Source organism: Ammospiza nelsoni, chromosome 1 (assembly GCF_027579445.1).
Source record: "Ammospiza nelsoni isolate bAmmNel1 chromosome 1, bAmmNel1.pri, whole genome shotgun sequence".
Taxonomy (NCBI): Eukaryota; Metazoa; Chordata; class Aves; order Passeriformes; family Passerellidae; genus Ammospiza; species Ammospiza nelsoni.
Genome location: NC_080633.1, coordinates 42,478,424 through 42,503,158, shown reverse-complemented (window position 1 = coordinate 42,503,158; position 24,735 = coordinate 42,478,424). Strand labels below are relative to the sequence as shown.

Here is a 24,735-nt window from a genome sequence, read left to right as displayed (position 1 = left end):
GCCCTCCGCGGGAAGCCCCGCGCAAAGGAAGGCGTCCGGCGGGAGCCGGGACTCGGAGAGGCGAGAGAGAGGACTGCCCTTCTCGGCCGTCCTCGGAGCCCTTTTATTCTTCCCATCTCCTCCTCCGCGTCCCGCCAGCGCGAGTCTGTGCCGGTGGGGTGGGCACCAACGCCGCCCTCCATCCCCACCCCCCAGTCATGCGGTGGTGGAGCAGGCGTCGGCGGGGGAAGACTGGAGCCGGAGAAGTCTGCCTGGCCACTGTATTTCAGTGCCTCTCTCTCTCCTAGAGCTGCTCTGGATTGCAAAAGTGGAGGGGGGAACTGAAACGAAATTTCCCCTTGCCCCCCGACAAGCACAGGTTTAAAGGAAAAGAGGAAAAAACCCAACGCCCCAAGAAGAAAGAGCGAAACTTGAGTTAAGCCCCTGCTGCCCCCTGCCCCGCCGGCCGAGAGGGACTTGCACTGCCGCCCCGACCCGGTTCTGAGGCCGTGGGAACCAGAGCCGAGCCCCGGCGGACAGAGTTCGGTCCCCGCTGGATGCGGCGGGGATCGGGCCGTCGGCGCCCATGCACTTTCCGTTGAGGAAGAGGACAAGTAACCAAACCACGTTGTCAAACTGCTGACCCGAGGGGGAGATGAGAAGACTGTGTGAGGTATTGACCGATCGGGGAATCGATACAATTTGTCTAATGCAACGGGGGATCGGGGGTTAAGTACATGAGAGGGACGAGAGGATCCATTTACTGAGGGAGAACGGGACAGCTACACCTTGATACCAAAAATACTCCCACCTCCCCGCAGCAGCCAGCCCGGCAGCAGCGAGGTACGAGGAGAGGACCCAGCTCCCTGCAGACCGTCGGATCGATGACACCGTATTTGCAAAACCGGCCCATCGATCCCACTTGGCAAAACGACTGATCGATGCCAGCTTGCTGGTAAGCTGCTTGCAGAACTACCTTCTCCCCGCGCCTCTGCTTTTCCGCCCACGCTTTTTTTTTTTTTTTTTTTTTTGGCCTTTTTTCTTTTTTTTTTTTTTTTTTTGAGGGAGGAGAGACACGTTTTTGCCCCCCATCGGGGAGTCAAGCCCATCGCAAATGGCTTCGTTTCCCGAGTCCGACTTCCAGATCTGCCCGCTGTGCAAGGAGATGTGCGGCTCGCCGGCTCCCCTCTCGTCCAACTCCTCCACCTCCTCGTCCTCCTCGCAGACCTCCAGTTCCTCGGGGGGCGGCGGCGGCTCCTCCTGCGGGGGCCCGCCGCGGCGGCTCCACGTCCTGCCCTGCCTGCACGCCTTCTGCCGCCAGTGCCTGGAGGCGCAGCGGCACCCCGGCGCGGGGGACGCGCTCAAGCTGCGCTGCCCCATCTGCGACCAGAAGGTGGTGATCTCGGAGCCCTCGGGCATGGACGCGCTGCCCTCCTCCAACTTCCTCCTCAGCAACCTGCTGGACGTCGTCGTCGTGGCGGCCGCCGCCGACGAGCAGAAGAACGGCCGCGCCGCCGGGACCGGCCCCGCCGCGGGCTCGGGCGGCGGCGGCGGCAACAACCGGCACCACGGCCGCCCGCCGCCGGGGCCGCCCCGCGCCGCCGGCTCCTCGCCCGCCGCCGCCGCCTCGGCCGCGTCCTCCTCGACGTCGTCCTCCTCCTCCTCCTCGGGCGGCGGCGGCTCGGCCGCGCTCCTGCTGCGGCGGCCCCACAGCCGGCAGGGCGAGCCCCGCTGCAGCTCCTGCGACGAGGGCAACGCCGCCAGCTCCCGCTGCCTCGACTGCCAGGAGCACCTGTGCGACAACTGCGTGCGGGCGCACCAGCGCGTCCGCCTCACCAAGGACCACTTCATCGAGCGCTTCGCCGCCGGCCCCGCCGCCGCCGGCCCCGCCGCACCTCTCGCCCTCAGCCCGCCCTACCCCGCCTCGCCGTACAACATCCTCTCTGTCTTCCCCGACCGGGCCAGCTACTGCCAGCACCACGACGACGAGGTGAGCGCAGGGAGGGAAGGGGCGGCTGCGCTCCCGGCCCTGGCCGGCGCCAGAGGGCCCCCGCCCGCATCGCCGGCTGCCGGGGGGCGGCGGGGCTGTGGGGACAGGCAGCGCTGCCCCGGCAGCGGCCGGAGCGGGGCGCGGGAGCCGCCGACACACCGGGGGAGGGCGTGCGGAGAGGCGGCGGCGTCCCGGGCGCAACCCGCTCGCACCGGGCGCTGCTCCGCGCCGCCGCCCGGGAGGAGGAGGAGGTGAGCCGGGGGCCCCTCCGCGAGGTGCGGTACCTGCTGTCCCGGGAGGCGGCCGGCGGAGCCCCGGTGTGCCCGTGAGCGGCTTGCAGCGGGAGCTCTGGGCTGCTGCGGGCGCTGTGTCCCTCAGAGCGGCTCGTCCGGCGCGTACCGAGGGGTGGCGGGGCCGCGGAGATGCAAGGGAAAAAGGTTTGGGGTCCCCCAGAGTCCCGATGCTGAGTTAAACTGGTTTGTGGAGTCTGCTTTGCACAGCCGTGTTCGGCGTGTAACCCACTGGAGGAAGAAAAACGAATAAATAGGGAAGGAAGGTAACTGTGTTGAGAAAAAGACGCCTTTTTGATTAATGAATTATAAATAAATAAAAGGCAGTAAAAAAGTTAGCAGAGATACTCACGCTTGCAAATGCCAGCTACATCTACTGCTCTTGGTTAACATCTTTTCTGCCTCTGTGGTGGCAAACATCTACTGATGCAAAAACAGGAACTTGCTTTACGTGGTGTTAATTTAAAACGCTTTGGCTTTGCAAGTTTTGATTCTTGTGACCCTAAGTATTGTTTCATAGATCTTAAAAGAGGCAGTGGCTTCTTCAAAATGTACTTGAAAGTGTCTTAAGTTTCATTGGGATAGTTTCTTGCTGTGATAGCTTGAAACTTGATTTTTCGTTTGAAGCTGGAAAATGGCGATCTGCTGACTTTTCCCTTTTGCTCTGGGGGTCAACGCGGGGGGATTTTGCTGGAATTTTCCAGTAACTGGTGTTGGAGGTAGTTTCCTCCCAAGACGAAATTGGACAGCACAAGGGGCTTCGGGGAAAACCTGCCTGAGGACAGGGGTGGTACAAGAGCTTCCTGTGGGATGCTTGCTTAACTGATAAACGAAGGCATTTCGCCCAGGGAAATGTGGCAATGCCTTTGTCTTCAGTTTTCAGGGACACTTTTTCTATCTCCTCTAATGTTGCTGTAGGTATGAAATAATTCTGGAAAGGTCTGGCATTTTGTGTTTCTTAGAGCAGCTAGTGGCAGAGGACAGACAGTATGAATTCTGTGGGAAAAGAAAGACCTTAAAATGACATTTGGAGGGCGTGAAGTGTGATTGAGGAACAATTAAGTTTTTAACAAAAACAAAAGCAACCCAGAAAGGTTTTGGCAGCTGAGCTGCTTACAGCTTTTTGTGATATCTCAGCATCTCCCTAAGAGTGGGGTTCCTAAAGCACTTGTGTAATACTGAATGCTAGACTGAAATGAGGCATGATCTTAAGACACTAGAAAAAAAAAAAACGTCTTTCTGCATTCATTTTGGAGTATAACTTCGGTTTTGTGGTGCAGGCTAGAAAGCTTCTAGTTTTTGTATTCTCAGTAGGATGAAAGTTCTTTTCGAAGTGTGTAAAATGAAACAATTAAAGGACTTTTGGCCATAATATAGCATATCCAGCTTCTAATGCAATGTGTTCTGAATCCACTGAGTAAAAGAGTAGCTGGGATAAGAGCTCCTAGGTATTTTGTGGACTTAAAATCTTAAATTGCAAAGGGAACAAAGGTATTCTAGCCTTGCCTAAACTGTACGGCTTTTCTAGAAGCAACTTCTGAAAAAGCTTAATTTATTTGACATAAATAATTTTACTTTCAACAGTGCACTCTGAAAAGAGTACACCTCTTAAAAGGATTGGGTTTGGGTGTTCCTGTGTCCTGTAGACCTAGAAATTGTTTTAAAACAATTAAGTATTTTCAAGCCTTCAGCTCCTGTTGAGAAAGGCTTTTATTCTGCAAATTAATGATCTACTACTGTTCTTGATTAGTGCGTTTTGGTGGCTCCTTAATGCGGGTGTGTGATCAGTATTTGCAAGTATTTATTATTCACTCGAGAGGAATTGTTTGGGATAGTCTGACTGTTGGGAACAGTTTGTCCTGTAAATCTTTATCACTTTGGCTAAAAATATGGGTGAGGTGTACAACTTTTTTTTTTTTTTTTTTTTTTCTGAGAAAGGGTGGCTGCAAAACTGTGAGGGTTATTGCTTGTTTAAGAATGCTATTTACAGCCTCATAAAAGGAACAATAATAGAAAGGCAGCCTTCCAGGAGAGTACTCAGTGCATCACTTAGGCACTTTGTTGGGCTAAGAGTGTAAAAACAAACCTAAAATGCAAGGCAGGAATGGTAGCCTGAAACTTTAATATTAGTAGTTAAAAACCCGGGTTCTGCTCAGTATGTGAGAAAAGCTGGTGGGCAGGATATTCCCTCTGATTAATTCATGCAGGTAAGGTTTGGGCATAGGCAGATCTCATCTGCAAGCTGCTGGAAGAGTAATTCTCTTAAATGCAGAGGTCTCCTTCCCCAGGATATATCCTCCTTACCCTGTTATAAGGAGTTTGACCCCCATTCCTGAGGGTTTTCTGCACAAAAGTTGTTGGCTCCTCCCTTATTTTGTGCCTCCTTGCCTAGAACATGATACTCCTGTCCTAATATTGCTACTCATTTGTTACCTTTCATCCTGTTCCTCTCTGGTCTTTCCACCCCTCCTTCTGGGAATCACTGTCCGTTCCCCATAATTTTCCCTCATTCCACCTCCGTTTTTAGACTCCCTCGAGTGAGAAGGGAAATAGCACCGTGGGTGGTGACTTGCTGGGTGTTCCAAGTCTCAAAACAAGACTACACATACACATTTGCCAGACAAGATCAGTGTAGTTGCTCATCCTCTTTATGCAGAGAAATGCAGATTTCAGCTCTTAACTGGGATGTGTCTGGTGTGTAGTCTCTTTTTAGTGGAGATGGTTCTGGTCATGGTTGAGCTGTTGACTCCTGTTGTGTGCTATGAGTACATAACAGTCTCTGAAACAGAGAATATTGACTGTTACAGTAGTGGCAGACATTAGAGAGTGGAATCCTGAACATTGCTTTCAGGATAGCAGTGCCTGCAGATAGTACAGTGATGCATGAAAGAAGGTGAACAAAACTGTGGGGTGAGGGGGAAGCAAAAGCAAATTCTTTGTCATGGATCTTCTGTTGAAATCCAGTCTGGTGGTTTACTACTGGGAACCTCACTGTCTGATGTAAAATGCTTAATTTCAGATGTTTTGAAGCATTCTACAAAAGTAACCATGTTACAACTGATAATTTTATTTTGTCTGGCATTTTTTGTGTGTACAGCGCTATCAACGCTACAGTAGCAACTAGATGTTATTGTTATAAAAACCAACTAGACAGGGGACTTGGAAAGATTTTACTTTAGTCTTACCCATAATTAAATCAAATATCCTCCCTGATGTGTCAATGTGTTCTTGATTGTTTCATCTCGGACTGAAAGAGCACCTCTGTTTTTCTTGGCAGGATGAATAGGCTGTAAACTAAACCTCCATCTTAGAAAATGTTGGAACAGCTGTAGGACACTTGGCTTGTGTTGATAAACTGAGTCAAGTGAGTTTGCAGAAAGTGGAAAATGCTACAAGTTGCAAGTTAAATAACTGGGATTTTCATTTATGGCAGAGCTCAGCTTCTGTGAGCTTGAATATCATTTCATGATAACAGTGGTGAATGGTCAAAACACTTCAATAGCAGACTTCTGACACTTTCTAGGGAAAGTGTGGAGTTGCCAAATTCAGTCAGCTTAACGGTGTATGACCCTTCTTGTTCTGATATTGCTCTACAGATTCCATTTTAGAAGTGGTTCATGGACTTACAAGACAAAACCCTGTAGCACCACAGCTCCCTCTGTTGCAAGAAAGGCTTTTAAAGATCTTTCTCTCCTTGCCCTTAAACACACTGTTGCTTCCTTCTCCTTGCATCATGTCTGTCTTTGGTCAGGGTCTTAACTGATCAGATTAACTTACAAACTCTTAAGTTTTTTGCCATGTCAGTGAGTTGCAGTGGTTCATGGGGCTGTTGGAGCATGCAGACAAGACTCACTAAAATCAGATTGCTATGTTGCATATATTCTTGGATTTCTTATCTTTTTAGATTATGACTAAAATGCATTCCTTCTTGTTATTTTACAGACTGTGAAAGATGCAATTTTTGGAGGCTTGCATGTGTATAGGGGAAAGCATTCAACTAAATAGCTGTCAGCTGAACTGAAAGCTACTTACCTGGTACCTTGGCTAAAGTTGCTGATTGAATTTATGTCTAAGCTCCCCTAATGTAGGGTAGAGCTGTGGTCTCACAATAGGGAGCAAGCACACAGGAGGTGCTTCTGTGAGCCAATTTAATTCACTTAACATGACAGAAACCTTTTCCCTTTTGCTAGCACTGGGATAAGTTTATTTTAATTCCAGGCTGAACTGGTATGAGGGGAAAGGAGGAATGGAGTGGTTAGACAGGAATGGTAGGTTAAATGTGGCTGCTTTTGTGTAATGGCTTTCCATGCTCCCAAATGCTGAGCTTTGCTCCCTGGTGCTCCCAGTGCCACCCACCCACGCGTCTCGCCAAAGTGGTTGGCTCATGCAGAGGGAGTATGCCCGAGTTCCCAGTTCTGCATCTCTTGCTCAGGGGTTATTTGTGTGAAACTGCAGTGTGTGGTACAGGCTCTTGCTGTTTCTCTTTGTAATGAGTAAGGTTTTTGCCACCTAACAAAGAGATTAAAAATTTTAGGAGTGTATCCAGAGGCAGTGGTTTTAAATGCGATGCATTGTGTCACTGGTGTTGTGACTGCGAGACCTTCAGGTTTAGAGGAAAAAATGTGCACATGAGCTAGAGAAATTCATACTTCCAGGGCATGTAGGAAACTGCATATAGATCTTGGTACTCATGCAGCCTTCATTGATCATACTTACTGTGTCTTTTCTCTATTGATATCAAATGCACATACAGGTGCCCATCTGAGAACAATGCTTCAGATTGGATTACTGACAGTTGTGTTTTCCTTTTAAACTTTTTCCTGATAAAGAAAGCAGGGTAGTGAGTTACTTTGTTCATATGTTCAAATGAACATTCATTTATGGAATGTGGATTTAACATCCTTAGAAAGATAAAGGGTTGGAATAATTTTTTGTTTCACAATATTTTTTAGCTTACAAATACTGTTCAGCTATCAGGTGTTAAACCTCTGGGATTATTCTGCCTTACCTTCCCTTTAGATGCCTCTTCACCATCACATCTTCAACTCCTGGCTCTTCCCTGCATGCAGAAGTCTTTTGATTTAACTCCTCTTCTTTAGGAAGAGAATTAAAACTTTTTGTTTTCAACAGCTTTAATACTATTCTGGAGAATCCAATGCCTCCTTGCTGCTTTGCAGTTGACTGGTGTTGAAATCCACTCACCATTTTTAGGGTAAATACAGCGAAGTTGTCAGGTTTTTCTCTTGGTGATAATATGATGTTGTTACACTACTGGCTTAATTAAACGTGGCTTCAGACAATTTTCAGTGAGTAAAAACTGGAAGAAGCATAGATGCCTTGGATGTTCAGGCAACTTTCATGGACTGTTTTTACTTAGAGCCTGTCTTTGAAAACCCAAGAGTATTGCTGTGTGTCCCATAATTTTGTGAATTACAGTTTTGTTAGAACTGATGCCTTGAAGTGTATCTTGTAAGTGGGAGAGAAGGTCTAGCTGAATTTTTGCTTCAATTTAGTTATGAAATTTTTCATCATGTGTAGCAGTTTCTCCTTTCAGCTAAATCTTCAGAGCATGTAAACATGCTTGCTAGACCATGCTTCCTTTAAGGAAAACTACTTAGTTCCTCTGTTTTAAAGTCAAGGAGGAGATATCATTCCTCTTTCAATACTGTCTTGGCCCAGTCTCTTCCTAGTTTTCCTCCCATACTCCCTTCCTTCCTGCAAAGTTGTTGGTGTCTTTCCATCAGGCAAAGAAAGAATCACGATGTGTTGAGAGCACAGATCTTAAGCTGCATGAACAATGCACTGAATGCAAGACTAATGTTACCACAGATAAGATATCACAGAAGGGGTTTATTGTCTTCAGCTGTAACCCACTTTCAGTAGACCAGTTACAGATACAGTCTTGGATCATAATTATGTAGTACATAATTTTTACTAATGCTTTTAACCTATCATTCAAAGTCTTTAATTAAAAAGTGTAGACATACTGGATGGGACTGGTTACTGCTTGGCAATCCAAGTATTGGTTCATGCGATGAATGGATGTCCCTCATCCAAAAATATATTAGGCATATTGACTTTGTTTCAGCTGTACTCTTTGTGGGCTCAGCTGCAGCCCCTTCCATGGCTTGTTTTCTTGTTTCCCTGGCTGTGCTTGAAGGGCTCTGTGGGTGGGATGGGTTTGGTCCTCCTAACAAATTAGGCTTGTGCATCAGAATCAAGTTACAGAAATGGAACAAAAAACATGGTATTGCTCCAATTCCTTATCTCCTTGAGTACAAAAACTTCTTTACTATGTAATGTCACCTCAGAAGTTATTTTATTATTCCTCTTTGCGCTGCCATCTTAAAGAAGATAAACTGTATGTGGCGAAGACAGTAGTGTGTTTCTTGTCTAAAGTTCTTTTCCTTCTCATCTACTTGTTTCTTCCTCTGCTATCAACTTCAACAAAACAAATTCTTTTCAGTTACAGCATCCATAGCTGCTAATCTCTTTTAGCAACTAAAAGTGTTGGCCAGCTTTAAATGCTCTAGCTGTATAGCCTAGTATGAAAAAAATAAAAGCCAGTACCCACAGATGAGGCTCATGAATATATGTTCTGTGTTGTTCAGGCATCTTGGATACGTGTGCAATACTGACAGAATTAATTCATAGTTACATGTTCAGCTCTAAGAAATAAGAGCACCATTCCTGTTATTTCACTTGAGTGTGTAACATGCATTGCTAAAACCCCAGATGGTGAACTTGTTGGCTAGGATGATGACTAGTTAGCAGTTTCCTTCATATGTGGTTGAAATATTTTTGAAGTGACTAAGGCTTGAACTGGAAACTTCAAATGCTTATTGTTTTATGGTTCTGTATGCTTTGTGTGCTGTATGCCTCTGCACTGGTGCTGACTTGGAGAAAATGGATTACCTCCCAGCAGTAGGGAGTTGACTTGAGGCAAGCTCTAAACTTGTTGGACTGGCAGTGGGTGAGAATCCCTTTTCAGAGTTGGGTACTTAGAATTCTGGGGATTGTGAGATATGTCTTGAATGCTACAGAGAAAAGCTCAACTGAAGAAACATGTGGATTGCCTTGAAAACTCATTTCTAAGTAGACAAATTAACCTAACCAAAGCAGCTGCCCGTCACCTCAGCAGCTCAGTTTTACTCCTGTTTGTTTCTACAGTATTCTCTCTCCTAAGAGCACCCAAGCAATCACCAAGGCTGCTCTTATACCAGTGCTTTCCAGGGATGTGAGAACAGCAATGTTCTTGCCCTTTAATCTGTGCTGTGGGGGAAAAGGGTGCTTTAGTGAGCTAAAGGTGATAGCTGAATTTGTGTTGCATCATCCCTCTCGTGTTGGTTAGTCTCCATGCATAACCAAAATATTTCAAGGTGTTCTGTGAAGTTTGCTAAACCCTCTTTTTCAGTTGGTTGCTTGTATTACATGCCCCCCCCCCCCCCCCCCCCCCCCCAATTTCTTTTGGGGATAGCCAATGTTGTTAAACTACCATCTACTGTAAATATTTCCTTTTGCTAGGCAAGGTATTGTGAATGTACAGAACTCTCAAATGCTGTGTTTGGCTGGATTAAAACACTGGCAGGGACCTGAAATTCAGCAATCAAACTTCAGTGTGATTCTCGGATGGTGGTGCTGGAGCTTGTTGCTGTAACTTCCCCATGTCCTATGTTGTCTTGGGTTTTGTGGACTCTGTCTGGATGTCTAGGCACTTGCTGTCCAGAGTGGCTGGCATATGCTAAAAAACTAATGTTATACAGCCTTTTGTTCAGGTGCTCTTGGTTAACAAAGGGCAAACTATTATTTAGGGTAAAATGTCAGCCATCAAGCTTCAAATCCTCCCCTTTTCCCTCCCCCTTCACTTCAGTGGTTCTTTTTACACAGCTTTTCACACTGTCAGAGAGTTAAGTGTACAAAATAAAAATCCCTAGCCTTAAATATTGGGTGTGAGCAAAGCTTGAAAGCTGTCTGCATTACGGATGCCCTTAAGCTTTGTAATCCACCCTAGTGCTGCATCAGGGACTAGAGAAATGCTGCTGCCTTGTGTCAGGGTTGGTAGTGGGAAGCACCAGTGAGTGAGCCAGTACCGGCTGCCTGACAAGGTTACTCTTGCTGATCTTGTCACCTTGAATAATGCCATGTCAGGTGTGGAGGGTGTAAGGGACAGCTGCCAGGTAGCTCCTGGGGTCTTGCTGCTGCTGTGTCTTGCTGTGCTTTGGAAGTCAATTCTGTAGTTCCAGGATGTTTTAGTAAGTGCATGTGTATGTGAGGCAGAGCAGGTCTGTTACTTTGAGGAAGAACTTTTCTCAGAGCATAGAAAGAAGGAGCAGCATGCCTCCAAGCCTTCCTTTTTTTTTTTTTTTCCCTTTAAAAACAGTGCTGGTAAAGGGTTAAATTCCAGCCCCCTGCAGCACACCCCGCCCCCACCGCTATATATGGTATGCCCAAAGGCACTGGAGATTTAATACATTGAAGTTGGAGCGTGAAGGGGGTCTGCAGCCTGCTAGACAAAGTCACTCAAATTTCAAGAATACTTGATCCATACAAGGATGTTACTTGAGAAAGGCATGGCTTCTCTGTTAAGAAACCGGTTGCCGAATGAGCCAGTCGGCTGAGTGTCCCAAACACAGCTTTTGTGGCTAGATGAGCAGATTGCAAACCAGATTTTCTTTAATCGGTGGCTGACTGATGAGCAAGCTAGCTGAAGTTGTTGTGAGACCCGAACAGCCTCCCCTCAGAGAAGTGGTTATTTGTAGGGGAAAATGAAAATTGTTGTTCCTCCCACTGAAGTGCTTGCAAGTTGTAGACATGATTGTGCAGATAATGATACAAGAGGATTCAGTTGAATTGACTGAATACTAGACTGAAATAATGGAAAATAATTTCCCCATGCTAGTTACTGTAGAAGTACCTACAGCGTTGCAGTTATGTCCCAACAGGATGTATTTGGTGTCAACTTCTGTTAAAGGCTTTTAAATGGATGGGAAAATATTGGATATTGGGAAGAAGGGAAGGACAGTTTATGGAAGAAAAAAAGATAAACAAAACCAAAATTATCATAATAAACAAATTGGTACTGGAAAGATCAGGTAGTGGTCTGGAGTGGATTCTACCCTGAAAGAATTAACAAGCAACACTAACAAAACATTTGGGAATTGGAAAGGATGAAGTACAAAAGAATTCCTAGAATACTGAGGTCCCAGTCTTTCTAGTGCTGCTCTTGTATGTACTAAAATGGTAATGGTGGTAAGATTTAATGCTCTCCTTGCTTCTTCCTTTCTTGTACTCAATGCAGTTGTCATTGAGGGGGCAGATGTAATAAACCCCACCTCCCCCAATATCATGGAAGCATTGATAAGATTAGAATTAAGAATTGGATTAGAATTATATATGGTGGCTACTGACAGAGTTCCAAAAGGTAACTACATGCCCTCCCTTATCATGAAGGTGTTGTCTTCTTTCTCTGTTCCAGACAGTGTGTATTTTAATTGACAATATCCCATGGTAGCTGCTGCACTCTTCTTGCATTACTAACTTTTTCAAGGGCTCTGAGCTTGTTGCTGGATAATTAATGTATGACCCCTGAGCTTTCTGTTGCTGAAGCATGGCTCCCTTACTTGAATTACTCTGTGTGGTGGTTGGTGGGATGGTTCTTAGGGAGGTTCATGGTGGGCAGTCCCAGAAGGCTGGGCTGAGTGGCAGCAAGGCTGAAGTGTCTCGAGCTGACTTTTGCTGCATAGCTGGCAATTTGCTGGAGGGCTGTCCACTCCAAACTTCCAGTCATTCCTGAGATGTGCTTTTTCCATTTGTATGCACTTCCCAATGCATACAAATTTGATAAACTTCCTGAGTTTTAGACAATTGTGACTTGTCAAAACAAACATGACTTTATCTTCATGCTATTGCTTTTCTGGCAAAGGTGGAATTATCCCACCTTTGCATCTTGTCAAAAGTAGTTCATTACGTGCCTCTGAATCTGAACTGTTCCTCAGGAGCAGTTGTGTCAAGTCAGCCGAATTTCTTTGTCTCTTACCAAAACAAGTGGAAAGCCTCTAAGGCAATGTTCTGCTGAACCTGATGGGGTACATGTGGGCCCCTCATTCCAAGTGGCTTATTCTTCAAATAATATTTCCAGGGAGCAGTTGTATGCCTTGATGCTGTTCCATATTGGTGCATGGTTAGTGCATGTTGGTATATTGTAGTAACAATTGAAAATTCTTTATAATTTAGGAACCTCGGTCTTCTAGAGAACCACTAGGGAGATTTTTGCTGGAAGTGATGAAGCACTGCAGTTACAATTAATACGTGTGCAATTCATTTCCCCTTGTAGGAGGCTTTGGCATTGACTGGGATATAGGTAAGGTCAGCATATCTTTGCAAAGACTGGAGTAGTTGGATTCTGTGGCTGGCCACTTGAGCTTGTAGTGGCATACTTGGGCTTGGCTTAGATCCAGAGGCTCTTCTTTCACTGGAACACTTCCTTGTCAGTCCTTTCATTTCTTTTCCTATGCCTGTGAGCCAGTGAAGGGAGTTCAAGTAGTACGTGATTACTGATAGTCTTTACTAGTGCTCCTATGTCTGTCTCTTGGCAATGATGCCAAAAAACTTTATACACTGTAAGAACAAATGGGAGAGCCATAATTTAAAAATGCAGGTGTTAACATGTGCCTACTTTCACAAACTGCAACAAAAAAAACCAACTTGAGCCATTTTTAAGTTAATAGTTTCATTTCATATTTCAGTCCTTAGGTGCAAGCAATTAACTTTTTTTCTTCAGAGAGTACCATGATTTCTGTAGTTGTAGAAGTTATTTAGAGTGTTAAACTACTTATAGCTTTATTTTAATTGGTTTCCAATTTGCTTGTCTAGCTGCAGAAATTTTCTGAGGAGGAGTTAGTCAGCTGCCTTATTTGGCCACCAGTTTCTCAGAGTGAAGTCATGCCTTTCAATCAACATCCTTGTAAATACAATTCATAGCATTTTCATTCTGTACATGATATCACTTCTGACACCTGTTCTTGATGTCAGCCTGTTCCATTCAGCAGAGAACAGGGGCTGCTAAGGAGCTTCAGCTGATGAAACGCCCCAATGGTGTGTACCAAAGATGTATTGAAGGTCCCTTTTTCTGGTCCAAACCTGTTCATCTCCTTTCCTTCCCCAGCTCTGCCTTAAACTTAGGGAAGGAAGCTGAGCATGGATACTTTGAATAAATTTTTGGTGAAAGCCATAGTTGTGCATTTCATTATAAAGCATTCTTGTGACTAAGCATGTCACTTTTAAAATGTCATGGTTTTTGGTAGTGCAAGTCACTGTGCAAATGTGGAACAAGTGTTCATTCCTCTCAGCAATACGCTTCTGTTGCCATTCATTTGTCTTCATTATATATTGTCAGTGTGTGCATGTAAACATCATTTTTATAAGGTATTTATGAGGGTTTGGCTAGCATAATAAGACCAACTTATTTTCTCCTCAATGAAGGATAAATCTTGACAGTTAATCAATCTAGGAACAATGTATTGAACCAGTACCCTGTCAGAACTGCTGTTTTGTCTTCACCAATGTTCAAGACAACTATTTCAGAAAAAAAGAAAAGGAAAGCTGTTTAGAATGTATTTTAGAGTAACTGATCTACAAGGTGTCCTTCCACTTAAATTTTTAAATTATCATGGGGAAGCATTGATGGTGTCCTGTCTTATTTTAATATTAGTTTTTTAATGTAAGCAACAGAAAAGAATCATGGTCTCAACTGAAAATACCATCTAATGCATGAAATTCAATATGATCTTGTCTATAGGAGAACACAATATTTTCATCAATGTGTTTGTTGTTTGAATTTTAAATTCATTTTAACACCATCCCAGGAGGAAATATAAAAGGAAACACTTTTCACCAGCTAGGGGATAGATTGTAAAGAGGAAGTGTTGCATATCAAAACAAAGACCAAAATTTAAAAAAAAATAGAATAGTGATACCTCCCAGCTGAGATCACTGTGTGCTATCCAAATGTGCTGTCAGCAGGTGAGAGACTCACTGACATGAAATGCTGTCTTGGAAATCTTGTTTCTTTAATCCAGTTATTCCTCAGCATATGAGAACAGTATTATCCTCATTGCAGAATTCAGGTTCATTTGTATATGGCTTGTCTGGGATGGAAATCAGACAAACTATTTGGGATAATGATAACCTCCCTCATTATAACTCTTATCTTAATTTTCAGCTTTTTTGCAGTTTATTCCTCCCTTTGAGAACAATTTTCTCATTATTTGTAGTGGTGTATGATTTTGCCCCAAAGCTTCCTGGTATGAATTTTTTTCCTTAAGATGTTATCCACCTGTGTTAGTGGATCCAGGTTTTGGGTGTAGATGGACAGCTTTCCATTTGGCTCCCCTGGCAAAGATACTTTGACAGACAGCTACATAGTCCCTTGCTGAAGGAGGGAGGTAGTAAGGGGAAGTAATCCAAGGTGACTGACACAGCTCCAAATCTAGTAACTTCTTTTGGATGCACATGTTGTAATAAAGTAGCACAAGTTTTTTGAGTGGTGTGATGTGAAATTATATAAAATGCTACATTTATTATCTAAGAAAGGAAACTCCTCTTCAGAAACTCCTGTCTGGCCCAGGAAAACTGTTGCTAGTCATTGACTAGGAACAAAAGGCTGTTGGTTGTTGGAAGATACTTTCCTAGATCAGTAAGAGTCAGAATATCATGGTGTGTCTTGTTTTTCCCCATTTCATGTATCTGTTTTTCTCCAGGCAGGGGAGACATTCCTGCCAAATATGTATGCCATCTCTCTTGTTCTGCTACAGCTAGGTGGAAATGCTTTCAGAATGAAAGATCTTTGCAAATCAAAGTTTAAACAAACAAAAAGGAACAAAACCAGCCAAAATAAATTCTCAAAACACCAGGTCTCATGTGGTCAAAGAAGCCACTTCTTGGAGTAAGCTGGCTTGTTTCATGTTTGATCCCATATGGAGTTACGGAGGGAAACCATTCCTCGAGTGCTTTTGTTAAATAAAGCTGTTGCCATGAATTAAGCAACGCTGCCCTGGAATGTTTCTGATCATGGTCTTGCAGAGCTTGTGACCTTTGCACTGAACATGTGAACTGAAACTTCATCTTCCAGTGTTCAATAACCATGTTAAAAATTCAGAGGTGAGGCAGTCTTGGGATTTCCTTAGGCTAGCTTAAACGCCAAGTGAAATTTAAGTACCGATTTATAGAGTTACTCTTCCTTTTTTTTTTTTTGTGCTAAGTCTGAGGTACAATTTTTATTATAAACCTGAAAATTCTTTGTCTATGCAATCATGGAGGTCTTTTTAATTGATAATGTATTAAAATCCTTTCATTTATAGAAGCCAACTAAAGCATTAAAATATTGCCACCTTCTTGTCTAGATGCATTCAATTACTCTCTAATTAGAATGTTTGTAGTAGTATACTACTACTGCTTCTTAAGGCAGTTGCTTTGACCAGGAGATGGTTGTAGTCCCTGCAGAGAATATTCATTTTAACTGGGCTGCAGCTGAAAGGGGCAGAGAAGCAGTTTAAAAAGTGTGCCCCTTGCAGTCCATCACTTTGCCACTGGACTTGCTACCCAAAGAGAATGCTATTAACAATCAGTCTTTTTCCTGTTTACCAGGCAGGAACACTGCCACCTCTTGGCTACTCAGCATCCTGACCTTGCTGAAAACTCTGTTGGTTCTTGTGGTGTTTTCTGGTGCAGTGTTCCTGAATAATTAGGTGGTGGTGTAGTGAAAGCCTTAATATACCATATTGTATACTCGAGATTTTGTATGGAGATCCTAATAATTGTGGATTCTACCCTGGAACAAAAAGATGGAGTATTACTTGGTCAAGTGACTTTCAACTCTGACCCATTGCAGTATACATCCCCTAAAAATGTACTAGGTTAAGATCTATTTCTGCTCTCACTAGATTAGCTGACAACACAATTTGGCAACAGTGCTGGCATCTGAAAGTAATGTCTGGCACAAAAGAGATTCAGCCTTTATGCCATTAAAAGGGAATTGACAAAGTATTTTCTACTGATCTTTATTTGGTTTTGGTCAAAGCTATGTGTTGATCAAATGGTCAATTCTACAGCTGGGGAAAAAGGGCTGTGCTAGGTTCTGACCATGTTTCCAATATCAACTTTAGTGAAGCTGGCTTGAGAAATAGTTTAAATTATTGCAGCTTCAGGATTCACGATACTGTGGAGGTTATAACAGTTAGCTGTTAATTCCAGAATGCTTCCCAGTTAGGCGGGAAGTTATGCCTCTACTCAAAACCCTTTTCTTGCTGTAAGCAGCTTTGTCTGTTTCTGTAAACATCCAGTATTTTGCTGGCCACATGTTTGTCCGGTTGTGCAGTGAATTTAATTCTCAAGAGGATGCCTAGAAGGGTGACTTCTTCAGCCCAGTTAATGTGCCACAAACAAACTGAGCCTTGATGAACACCCCCAATGCTGGCTTTTTCTCTAACAAGCCAGCCCAGTGAGTGCTGGGAAGAACTCCTACTTAAACCTGCCCATGTGAGAGAGAAGTCTGACTTCTCTCTCTCTGATTTCTCTCTGGGAAGCGCCACTTCTCAGAGGATTTTTCCTGTAGAAAATTCTGGTGCAAAGCAGTGGCACCCATAGCCCAAAGGGCTGTAACACCAGCTGGTGCAATCCCCACCTCAAGCAGTGAGTTTTAGTGGAATGTAGAAACTTGAGAGAGAGACAAGGTGCTTACAGAACATGAGAGGACTTCAGTGGTTGAGTGGGATTGTCAGGATGCTAACAACATCCTGACTCCTATATTAGCAACTGGAATTAATTTCTGGATGTGTAATTTAAGCTCCATAACAGTAATAGAGGATCTGGGTTTCCAGCATCTGTTCATAAATTGCATCTCAAAACCCCTTCTCAAAGGTGGTCTCCTTCCTACACCCCTTACCCCAGCCCCTTCAGGTGTGGGGGCAGGAGGTCACGGTGGGGAAGTGGCTTTGTGCTGCTGTATCCCTGTTTTATGCACATTTCAGAAATTAGGCAGGTGTAAATCCAATTTCCTGTGAATGAACTTGCAAACATCACTTCTGAGATGGTGCATTGGAGCCTCTTGTGGGGGGAGACTTTTATAGAAGAACAAGAGTGACTGGCTTGAGAAGGAGGGTAAGGAAGAGTCTGGCTTCCTCATCAGTAGGAGAGATGGGGGGCTTGGCGTGCCAGTCAGTATTCCAGTGGCTCTTATTCCACTTAAATAAATTACTTATTAAAAAAAGAAAAACATGGACTCTTCTATTACTGCACTACAAACTAGAAAATAAGCTGCAGAGCTTTAAAGACCTTCTGTAGCCATAGCAAATGAGGCTTCACTGTGCAGGCTATATGCTTCCTTCTTGCAGATCTTAGTGAAGTAACAGAAAAGGGTAAAAGTTACCGTACAAGCTTTTTAAGCATTCTTGTCTGGCTTTGTGAATCAAGGTTTAGAACCGCTGAAATTTCATTATTGTATTTAAATGACAAGTAATTTCATAGTCTAGAAGTTAGTAAAATATTTTTGTTTAGCAGAAAATCCTCTATGTTGTGTTCAGTTTTGATGGCATACAGATTCAAGGTGTATTTTGCTGGTGCTGTGGCATTAATGAAAATACTATTTGGTGCCTATTTTTCAGCATCCTTATTAGTGTGGAGTCAGTTGTGCTGTATGAGCAGCAGTGATGGATTTTTAAAATGGAGGCTTGTTGGAGGGAGGGAGGATGGGCAAATACATGATGTGTCTAAAAATTACTGGAAAACAGTAATTTTCAGAAGTGTTTCTCCAGTGGCAGATTCATTAGAATAAAATGTTGACTGAATAGTTTTGACTAATTTGTGATAAAAGTGAACAGATAATGGAAATTTCAGGATTGCTCCCGGCTATTATGATGGCTAAGTATTTTGCATGGAAGAACAAAAACCTACCTTAAGGATTTTTTTTCAGCCTTTTTGACAAAGCTTAAGAGTTTTTAACATCTCAAAACATGTTTGACCTCCCCACCCTTAAGCCATTTTGACACTCTTTACCATTGCATTTCAACAGGAAAGAAAGATCCTTTTTATAGCCAAATGGCTTCCTCCTTCTCTTCTGCCTCTTTCCCCTCCATCCCCCACCCCAGAGAGCCTTTCGAGTGCTCAGGCTTCAGCTGCTGCCTGGATACTGGCTACATCTGTCTTGTTTAGATGGTCCTAAGAAAAAACAGCACTGAATGTGACCGGAGGGCCAACAACAAGATATGTTTCTTTTCAAATTTGAAAGGAAGCCCTGCACTTGCTTCTGCCTGTTTCTCTAAACTGTTTTTAAATCAATCATGGCTCTTGCTGGTAAATGCTTTCAATCCTGTCCCTCCCTGAAATGGCCAAAATCCAAAACATTTGAAGAAAGTCTAACGAGTTAAATATGGTGGTGTTCACAAGCCCTGTTTCCCCTCATACAGCTTCCAATTTGATGAAATAAACTCTTTATGGGCTCTTGCTTTGAGACAACCATTGGGAAAAGTTTCAAAGAGCATAGTGTGGCTCTAGGTGGAGTTTGTAGGTTTGCAAGTCCATAAATACTTACACTGATGGCAGACTGGGCTTTTGTATTTGTGTTAAAAGGGACAGCATTAAAAACTGATTTTGGACCTAAGCAGTACTTGATGTTTTGTGGAGAAAAAGATGGTGACTGTCATGGAAAGAGTAATTATGCTGGGCAGATGGAGGACTGAGTAGTTCCTATTTTGGGGGGAATCATCTGATATTCTTAGAGTGCAGGATTAGGGCTGGAACAATGGCAATCTCTGCCAGTCAAGAATGGAGTTACAAAAATGTGGGGTCGTGGTTCTGACTTTTAAAGGTTCATCAGCTGGGTGGGGGCAAGCTGTGCAACTTGATCCTGTTCATAAAATTCAGCCATAGCTAAAATGGATTTGGCTCATGTGACAATATCTTGTTGCACAGAAAATAGGAGGAGACTGTATTTTTATGCATGAGAACACATTGGTTTGCATCACAACCTGTGTGTGTCTGGCTGGAGGTGCCAACTTTTGGTTAGTAGTGCCTTTACCACACTGGAAAATGCATTTTTATAATGAACTGTGGGGAATAGAGGAGAAACAAATAGCAGAAAAAATTGCTCTTCTAAGAGTTCCTATCATCCCTTGACTAAATAATGGCTGTTGCTACTTTTATTGGTTAAGAAACTTATTAGCCATTTCATTTTTATTAGGCTTATACTGCAAGTGAATAGCTCTGTGTGTGAGCTCTATTTTAATGCTGTGATGTTTTTAGTCATGAAAATAAGTGTGTAGGAGATGCGCCCTAAATAGTTGGCATGTTACTGGTGTGACTTGGGTGTCCAGGAAGCTTGTCTTTTAAGTTTTGGGGGAAATGTAGCTAGAGTGAAACTGTGTTTCATTGCAGCATTTCCTCTGTAGTTACAGTGCTTGAACTTTGGAATCCACTTTCCTGGCTTTTGTGTGGGGGAGGCAGAGCAAAATGGATGTTTGTGCTGAAGTCAGCCTGTGCACCGGGCTTTAGATAACAATTATTTGGTTTTTTAACATCCTTGTCTTTGGCATGTTGAGCCAGCCACATGGGGTTGTCCTGCGAATTCGCACACCAGGAGCAGGTCAGCTCGCTGGGGCTTTAATTTCCACTCACCTCGTGCTGCTGCACTCGTGGTTCTGTGCAGAGATGTGTAACCTCACCCAGCTCTCAGGTGGTTTTGGCTTGTGTTCTGGAACAAATACTCTGAAGCTTGGTTCTTGGATGTGTTGTAAGGACAGTCTCTACCTCAAGCCAGTCTCTTAATGCACGCTGCAGGATTTGGAATGGAATGTGTAGCTTACTCCTAGAACAAGAGGAGCACTTTTAAAATGCATTTCCTTGTGAAAAGCTGGATTAAATAGGAAAACAGGTTTGCAAAAAGTGAATTTAACAATTTAGACTCAATTTCTTCCAGACTTGAAGGGGTAGATTTCAATTTAATTCACTGATTTAATAAAAATTAGTGGCCTGACATCTGCTGGTTCTCAGCAGACATGAGAGAGGTCACAAACTGGAATAGGCTGTGCCTGTACTGGTGGGTTTGACAGTGCTGGCACAAGGTGACATGTACATTAGCTAGATTTTGTTTTCGACCAAGAGAGCTCTCAGAGTCCAAATTCTCTTCCAAGTAAGCTGTAGCTTTGTTTTCAGATTTCTCTTGAGAGGTGTGGAGTTCCCTGAAACAACCTTCTAATGCCCAAAGACCTCTCTGATTTGAAACTCATGTCCCATTTTACAGCCTGTGCCTTTTCTCCTGCAGAAAAATGGGGAGCTGGGGGATAGAGATGGAGGTTAATGTATTAATGATCAGCCTTGCTTTAATGTTCAGCTTGCTAAAAGCTGAGGAATTTGGAGTTTCTGTCATATTATGCTGTAAGGATTGCTCTCACTGCAAAAACCCTGCACTTGGCCCATATTTAGCTCAGTGTGCAGCCCTGTTCTGCTGGTGTGGGGTGAAGGATGGACACACACTGCTCACAGGAGTAGTGTTCAACTGTGGGAGCACTGAGGCCACTAACAATACTGTGTCAGCCCTGATACCAATCTCCCCGTTTTTATTCCTCCTCTTGGGAAGCTGAAGTTTGGCCCCCTCCAGCCCGGGCCCAGTGCCTCCAGCTGCTCAAAATGGAGGCTGTGTGCTGACACAAAGGCGATGCTGCTGCTGCTGCCGGAGGGCGTTCCCTCCCCAGCGCTGGGCTCCTTCGGGGCTGGATCTGCTCTGGCCCCAGGAGCCAAGGGCAGCGCTGCTGCTGCTGCTGCTGCTGGGCCGGCAGGAGGGGCAGGCTGGCCCCTCTCCTCCCTGCCCACCCATCAGCACCAGCCTTTACACCTCTAGTAGTACTGCTGTCACTTTCCTGTCATCAGTAGGGCAGGCTGTGTTAGTGAACTGATGAGTAACTTCATCCTTTATAGACTATGGGTGTTTTCAGGGTAATCTTCACATCAGTTCTCAAGGTGCTGGTGCTTGCTTGTCTGAACTGGGAGAGTGCTTGGAAGGCTGGTAGTTCTGGAAGAGGTGGGTTTGCTTGGGTCAGCCTTGAAGCCTTTGTGAAACCTCTGCTGTGTATTTGTGAGCGCAAGTCTGAGGTTGTACTGGGTGCTGCATCGTGGAATACATACATACTTCATGTAAGTTCAGAATCTTTTTGGAAATAGAGCTGCCTTCCTCTGACAGCATCCACAGTGCAGCCCTGGGGACTTGTAATTCTGCCTACAGTGGAGGAGAGAAGTGGTGTGGGATTGGGATAATTACCTGAAACTTGGAGCCTCTTGGGATTGAATAGCTTCTGTTGGATATCATGAAACCACAGTACTAAACAGCTATCTCTGGCAGTAAACCTTGAACCACATGCACCTTCAGGTCCAAAGTATTGCCTGCAGTGAATTTGCTCTTTTATTCTTCAGCTCATTAGACTATGCCACTAACAGAAGAGCGGTCTTTATCAGAAGAGACGCTGGTCTGCTGCATGAGTAGAAGACAAAAGTCAGTGTGAAATCTGTAATAGAAGGTTCTTGCCTTGTTCCTCAGTTTACCAAAGCCTTCTGCAAAGACCATCTTACAGTGGAGCTCTTTACACTTTGAGTTGTTTAGTTGTAATCCTTTATCTTTCAGATTTCCTGCTTGTCTGGCACCACAACTTTTCACCTGTCTTCTAATTCAATACTTGGGGTTTTTTTTTTTTTTTTAATGTGGCTTTAACAAACAAATATAACTTGGGGTAAAGGGAAGAATATTAATGTACAGTGTAACTGGGGCTTCTGTTCACTGTAAGGGTCTTTTGACCTGCTTATTAGTGGGGGCATTGTTCTGGTAAGCCATTCCAGGACCCATCCTGCCAGTCTTCTGCACAGGATTAATCATTTCCTCTTGACCTCCTGCTCTCTTTTCCTAACATGTTGCATTGATCAGAATCCTTAACTCACAAGTTTGCTCCTGTTTTTTAAAGGACGGGAGGAAAAGGAGGGGGGAAGGAATGCAAAGAAATTAGATATAATGTCTGCTGTTAACATTCTTAGTAAGCTTTATTCCTTTTTTTCCTGCTTGACTCCTCCCTTCTCCCAAGAAAAAATCCCTTCCTGGTATGTATTAGCTCCAGATCTCAAGCATCTTGAGTGCCTCTGTTTCACTGGAATTACTTTTTTTGAGCATGCAACTTCCTGCAAGATCAGCTCTGCTTAGAAAGGTCACATTTAAAGCTTTACCTAGCTGAGGCTTTCACAGGCTACTGATCTACCACATTGGAGCACTTTATTAATCTTATCTGCAGCATTTCCATCATAGGTAAGGCAGCATCAAAAATACTGCACGTGACTCTTAATTTCCCTCTAGTTTTTTTTTTAATGCCAGCAGAGGGGAAGGTATTTATGGGATCATGTGGGGTACCTCCTAGTGGGGAAACCTCCATGTTTGTCTTTACTGACAACATCTTTGTTAAGCCTTTAGGGGAAGGTACAAGGATCTGCTGCCAGCCAGTCCTAGATTATATCAGTAGCAGAAAGGAGGACTTGTTCTGTTCAAATCACCCACGGGTCTGTATTCCCCTACTACCTGTTGCTGGCAGCTGAACCAGACTTCACAGGAGTAGACCTCTCTAGACTTCATATTTTACTTCTGCATGACCTAATTGTTCCAGCCCACTTGTGCCCAAGTGTGGTCTGGTTTTGCGAAGGCTGCTGCAGCTTGTGCTTCCTTTTCTTAGGTGTTAACAGCAGCTCCAAGGGAGAGAGTTAAGCTGAAGAAAGGCAATGGGATAAAAGCAGAGGTCTGTTTCCTGTTCTCATAGAACCTCTTTCTGTGAGGCTGCATGTCAGAAGCAGTCTTTCACTCTTAGCCCTTGCTTAAGACCTCGCCTCCTGGAAATAGATCATTTAACCTGCACTGTATCTCTAAGCAGTGATGCTGGCTGATAAGCTGTTCTGGGTGCAGTGGCCTTGCTCAGATCAGAGGAATGCCAGGAGTATTCCCAGGAGTACTTTGTGCTGCTCTGGGCTACCTGGGGATTCATCTTTGTACCCCAGTTGAGGCTCAGAATGGCTCCAAAGGGCACTGAGCCATGTGACATGTGACCATGCACAGATTACTGAATAGCACAAATGGCAAAGCTAGAAGTAGACCAAGAGCTGGAAATAAAGCTGGGTATAGCTGTTCTATCAAAAGCAAATGGATTGGAAGCTCCCTCTATCTAGTGATAAATTCATGGTCCTGTGGAGTGAGAGATCTGACTTAGCCCATCCACTAAACCCATGGCACCCTAGCATGAGGCACAATAGCCCATTGTTCAGAAGCTGTGGGGGTTGTTAGCTTTTTGTTAACTGCTGATTTTGGAGGAATCACCAAATTCCATTTTGTTTCCTGCCCTGAGGTAGGGTTGTGGGACTGTCCTCTCAGTAAAAAAACTGTGATGGCTTGTAATGTCTTCTTACTTCCCAGAGCTGTGTGTTTAGACCAAGCAAAAAGGCCACATCACAAAGCAGCATTTCACTGTCACAAAGAAATTGGGGCAAGAATTCTGAGATAATACAGGATACTTCCTAGCAGAGGAAGCTCCATGTTTGTCTTTGCTGGCATCGTTGTTGCTGTGTTGTGAGGCAAGCCTTTCACAAGACCACCTCCTATGCGTGGTAATAGACAAAGCCAAAGAAATCACCTGCACTGAAGGCAGGTTCTGGCTGATAGCTCTGGGACTGCATGCGAGGGCTGGAGCTCGGTGGAGGGAGCTGTGCATCTTTCCTGCTGCTCCTCTCAGGAGATCCTGCGGGCTGGGGGTGCTTCCAGCCGTGCACAAAACCTTGCATTAAGTAGTAGTTGTTTTTTAGCTGCTCTCGCCCACCACACCCGAGCATCCAGGCTATTGTCCCTGGCTGCTGCTGCTGGCTGTTGTGCTCCCCTGGCATCTGGCCCCAGTGATAAGGGACACAAAGCAAAGATGAGGAGGACTGTGCAGCCACAGAAGGGGGCCTCTTACTTGCCCCTGGTCCAGCTCCAAAGGTCTGTCTTCCTTTTCCCCAAGCTTCCTTGTGGAAGGCTGCAAGGTCCCTTACTGCCATTGGTTGATATCAAATGGGCCCCTTCAGTTGGGGTGTGGAAGGGGGTAGTTGCATAACATGCTTCTCTTTTCACGTGTTATCTTGATGGACTGTCTTGGCAGTTATTAGCCTGTTCAATCAGGGGGGAAAAAAAAGTCTATTGACTTGTTTCTAAAGCTTCAGCTGTGTGAGCATACATACAGTTGTCTTCAGCATTGAGACTACATGCTCACAAAAAATTACAGCAAAAAATTGCTGCAATTACAGCAGGGATTTTCCAGGAGCGTCTTGTGAATGGTTTCAAGATACAAGATGTCTTTCCACTGTAAACATGAAGTCCTGCCTCCAGTTCCATTTACACAGATGAGAACTCATGGAAAATGGTTTTTCCCCAGT

General features: G+C 44.4%; 1 protein-coding gene across 1 annotated transcript in view; it reads left to right on the top strand.

Annotated features, from left to right (window-relative positions):
* Positions 1 to 905: 905 nt before the first annotated feature.
* TRIM71 (tripartite motif containing 71) overlaps positions 906 to 24,735 on the top strand; it is a 54,375-nt gene continuing 30,545 nt past the window's right edge. Inside the window, exons 1-2 of the mRNA XM_059487734.1 lie at positions 906 to 934; positions 1,044 to 1,969. Of these exons, the coding sequence (XP_059343717.1) occupies positions 1,094 to 1,969 (876 nt within the window). The 5' untranslated portion in view covers positions 906 to 934; positions 1,044 to 1,093. The remainder of the gene's footprint in view (positions 935 to 1,043; positions 1,970 to 24,735) is intronic.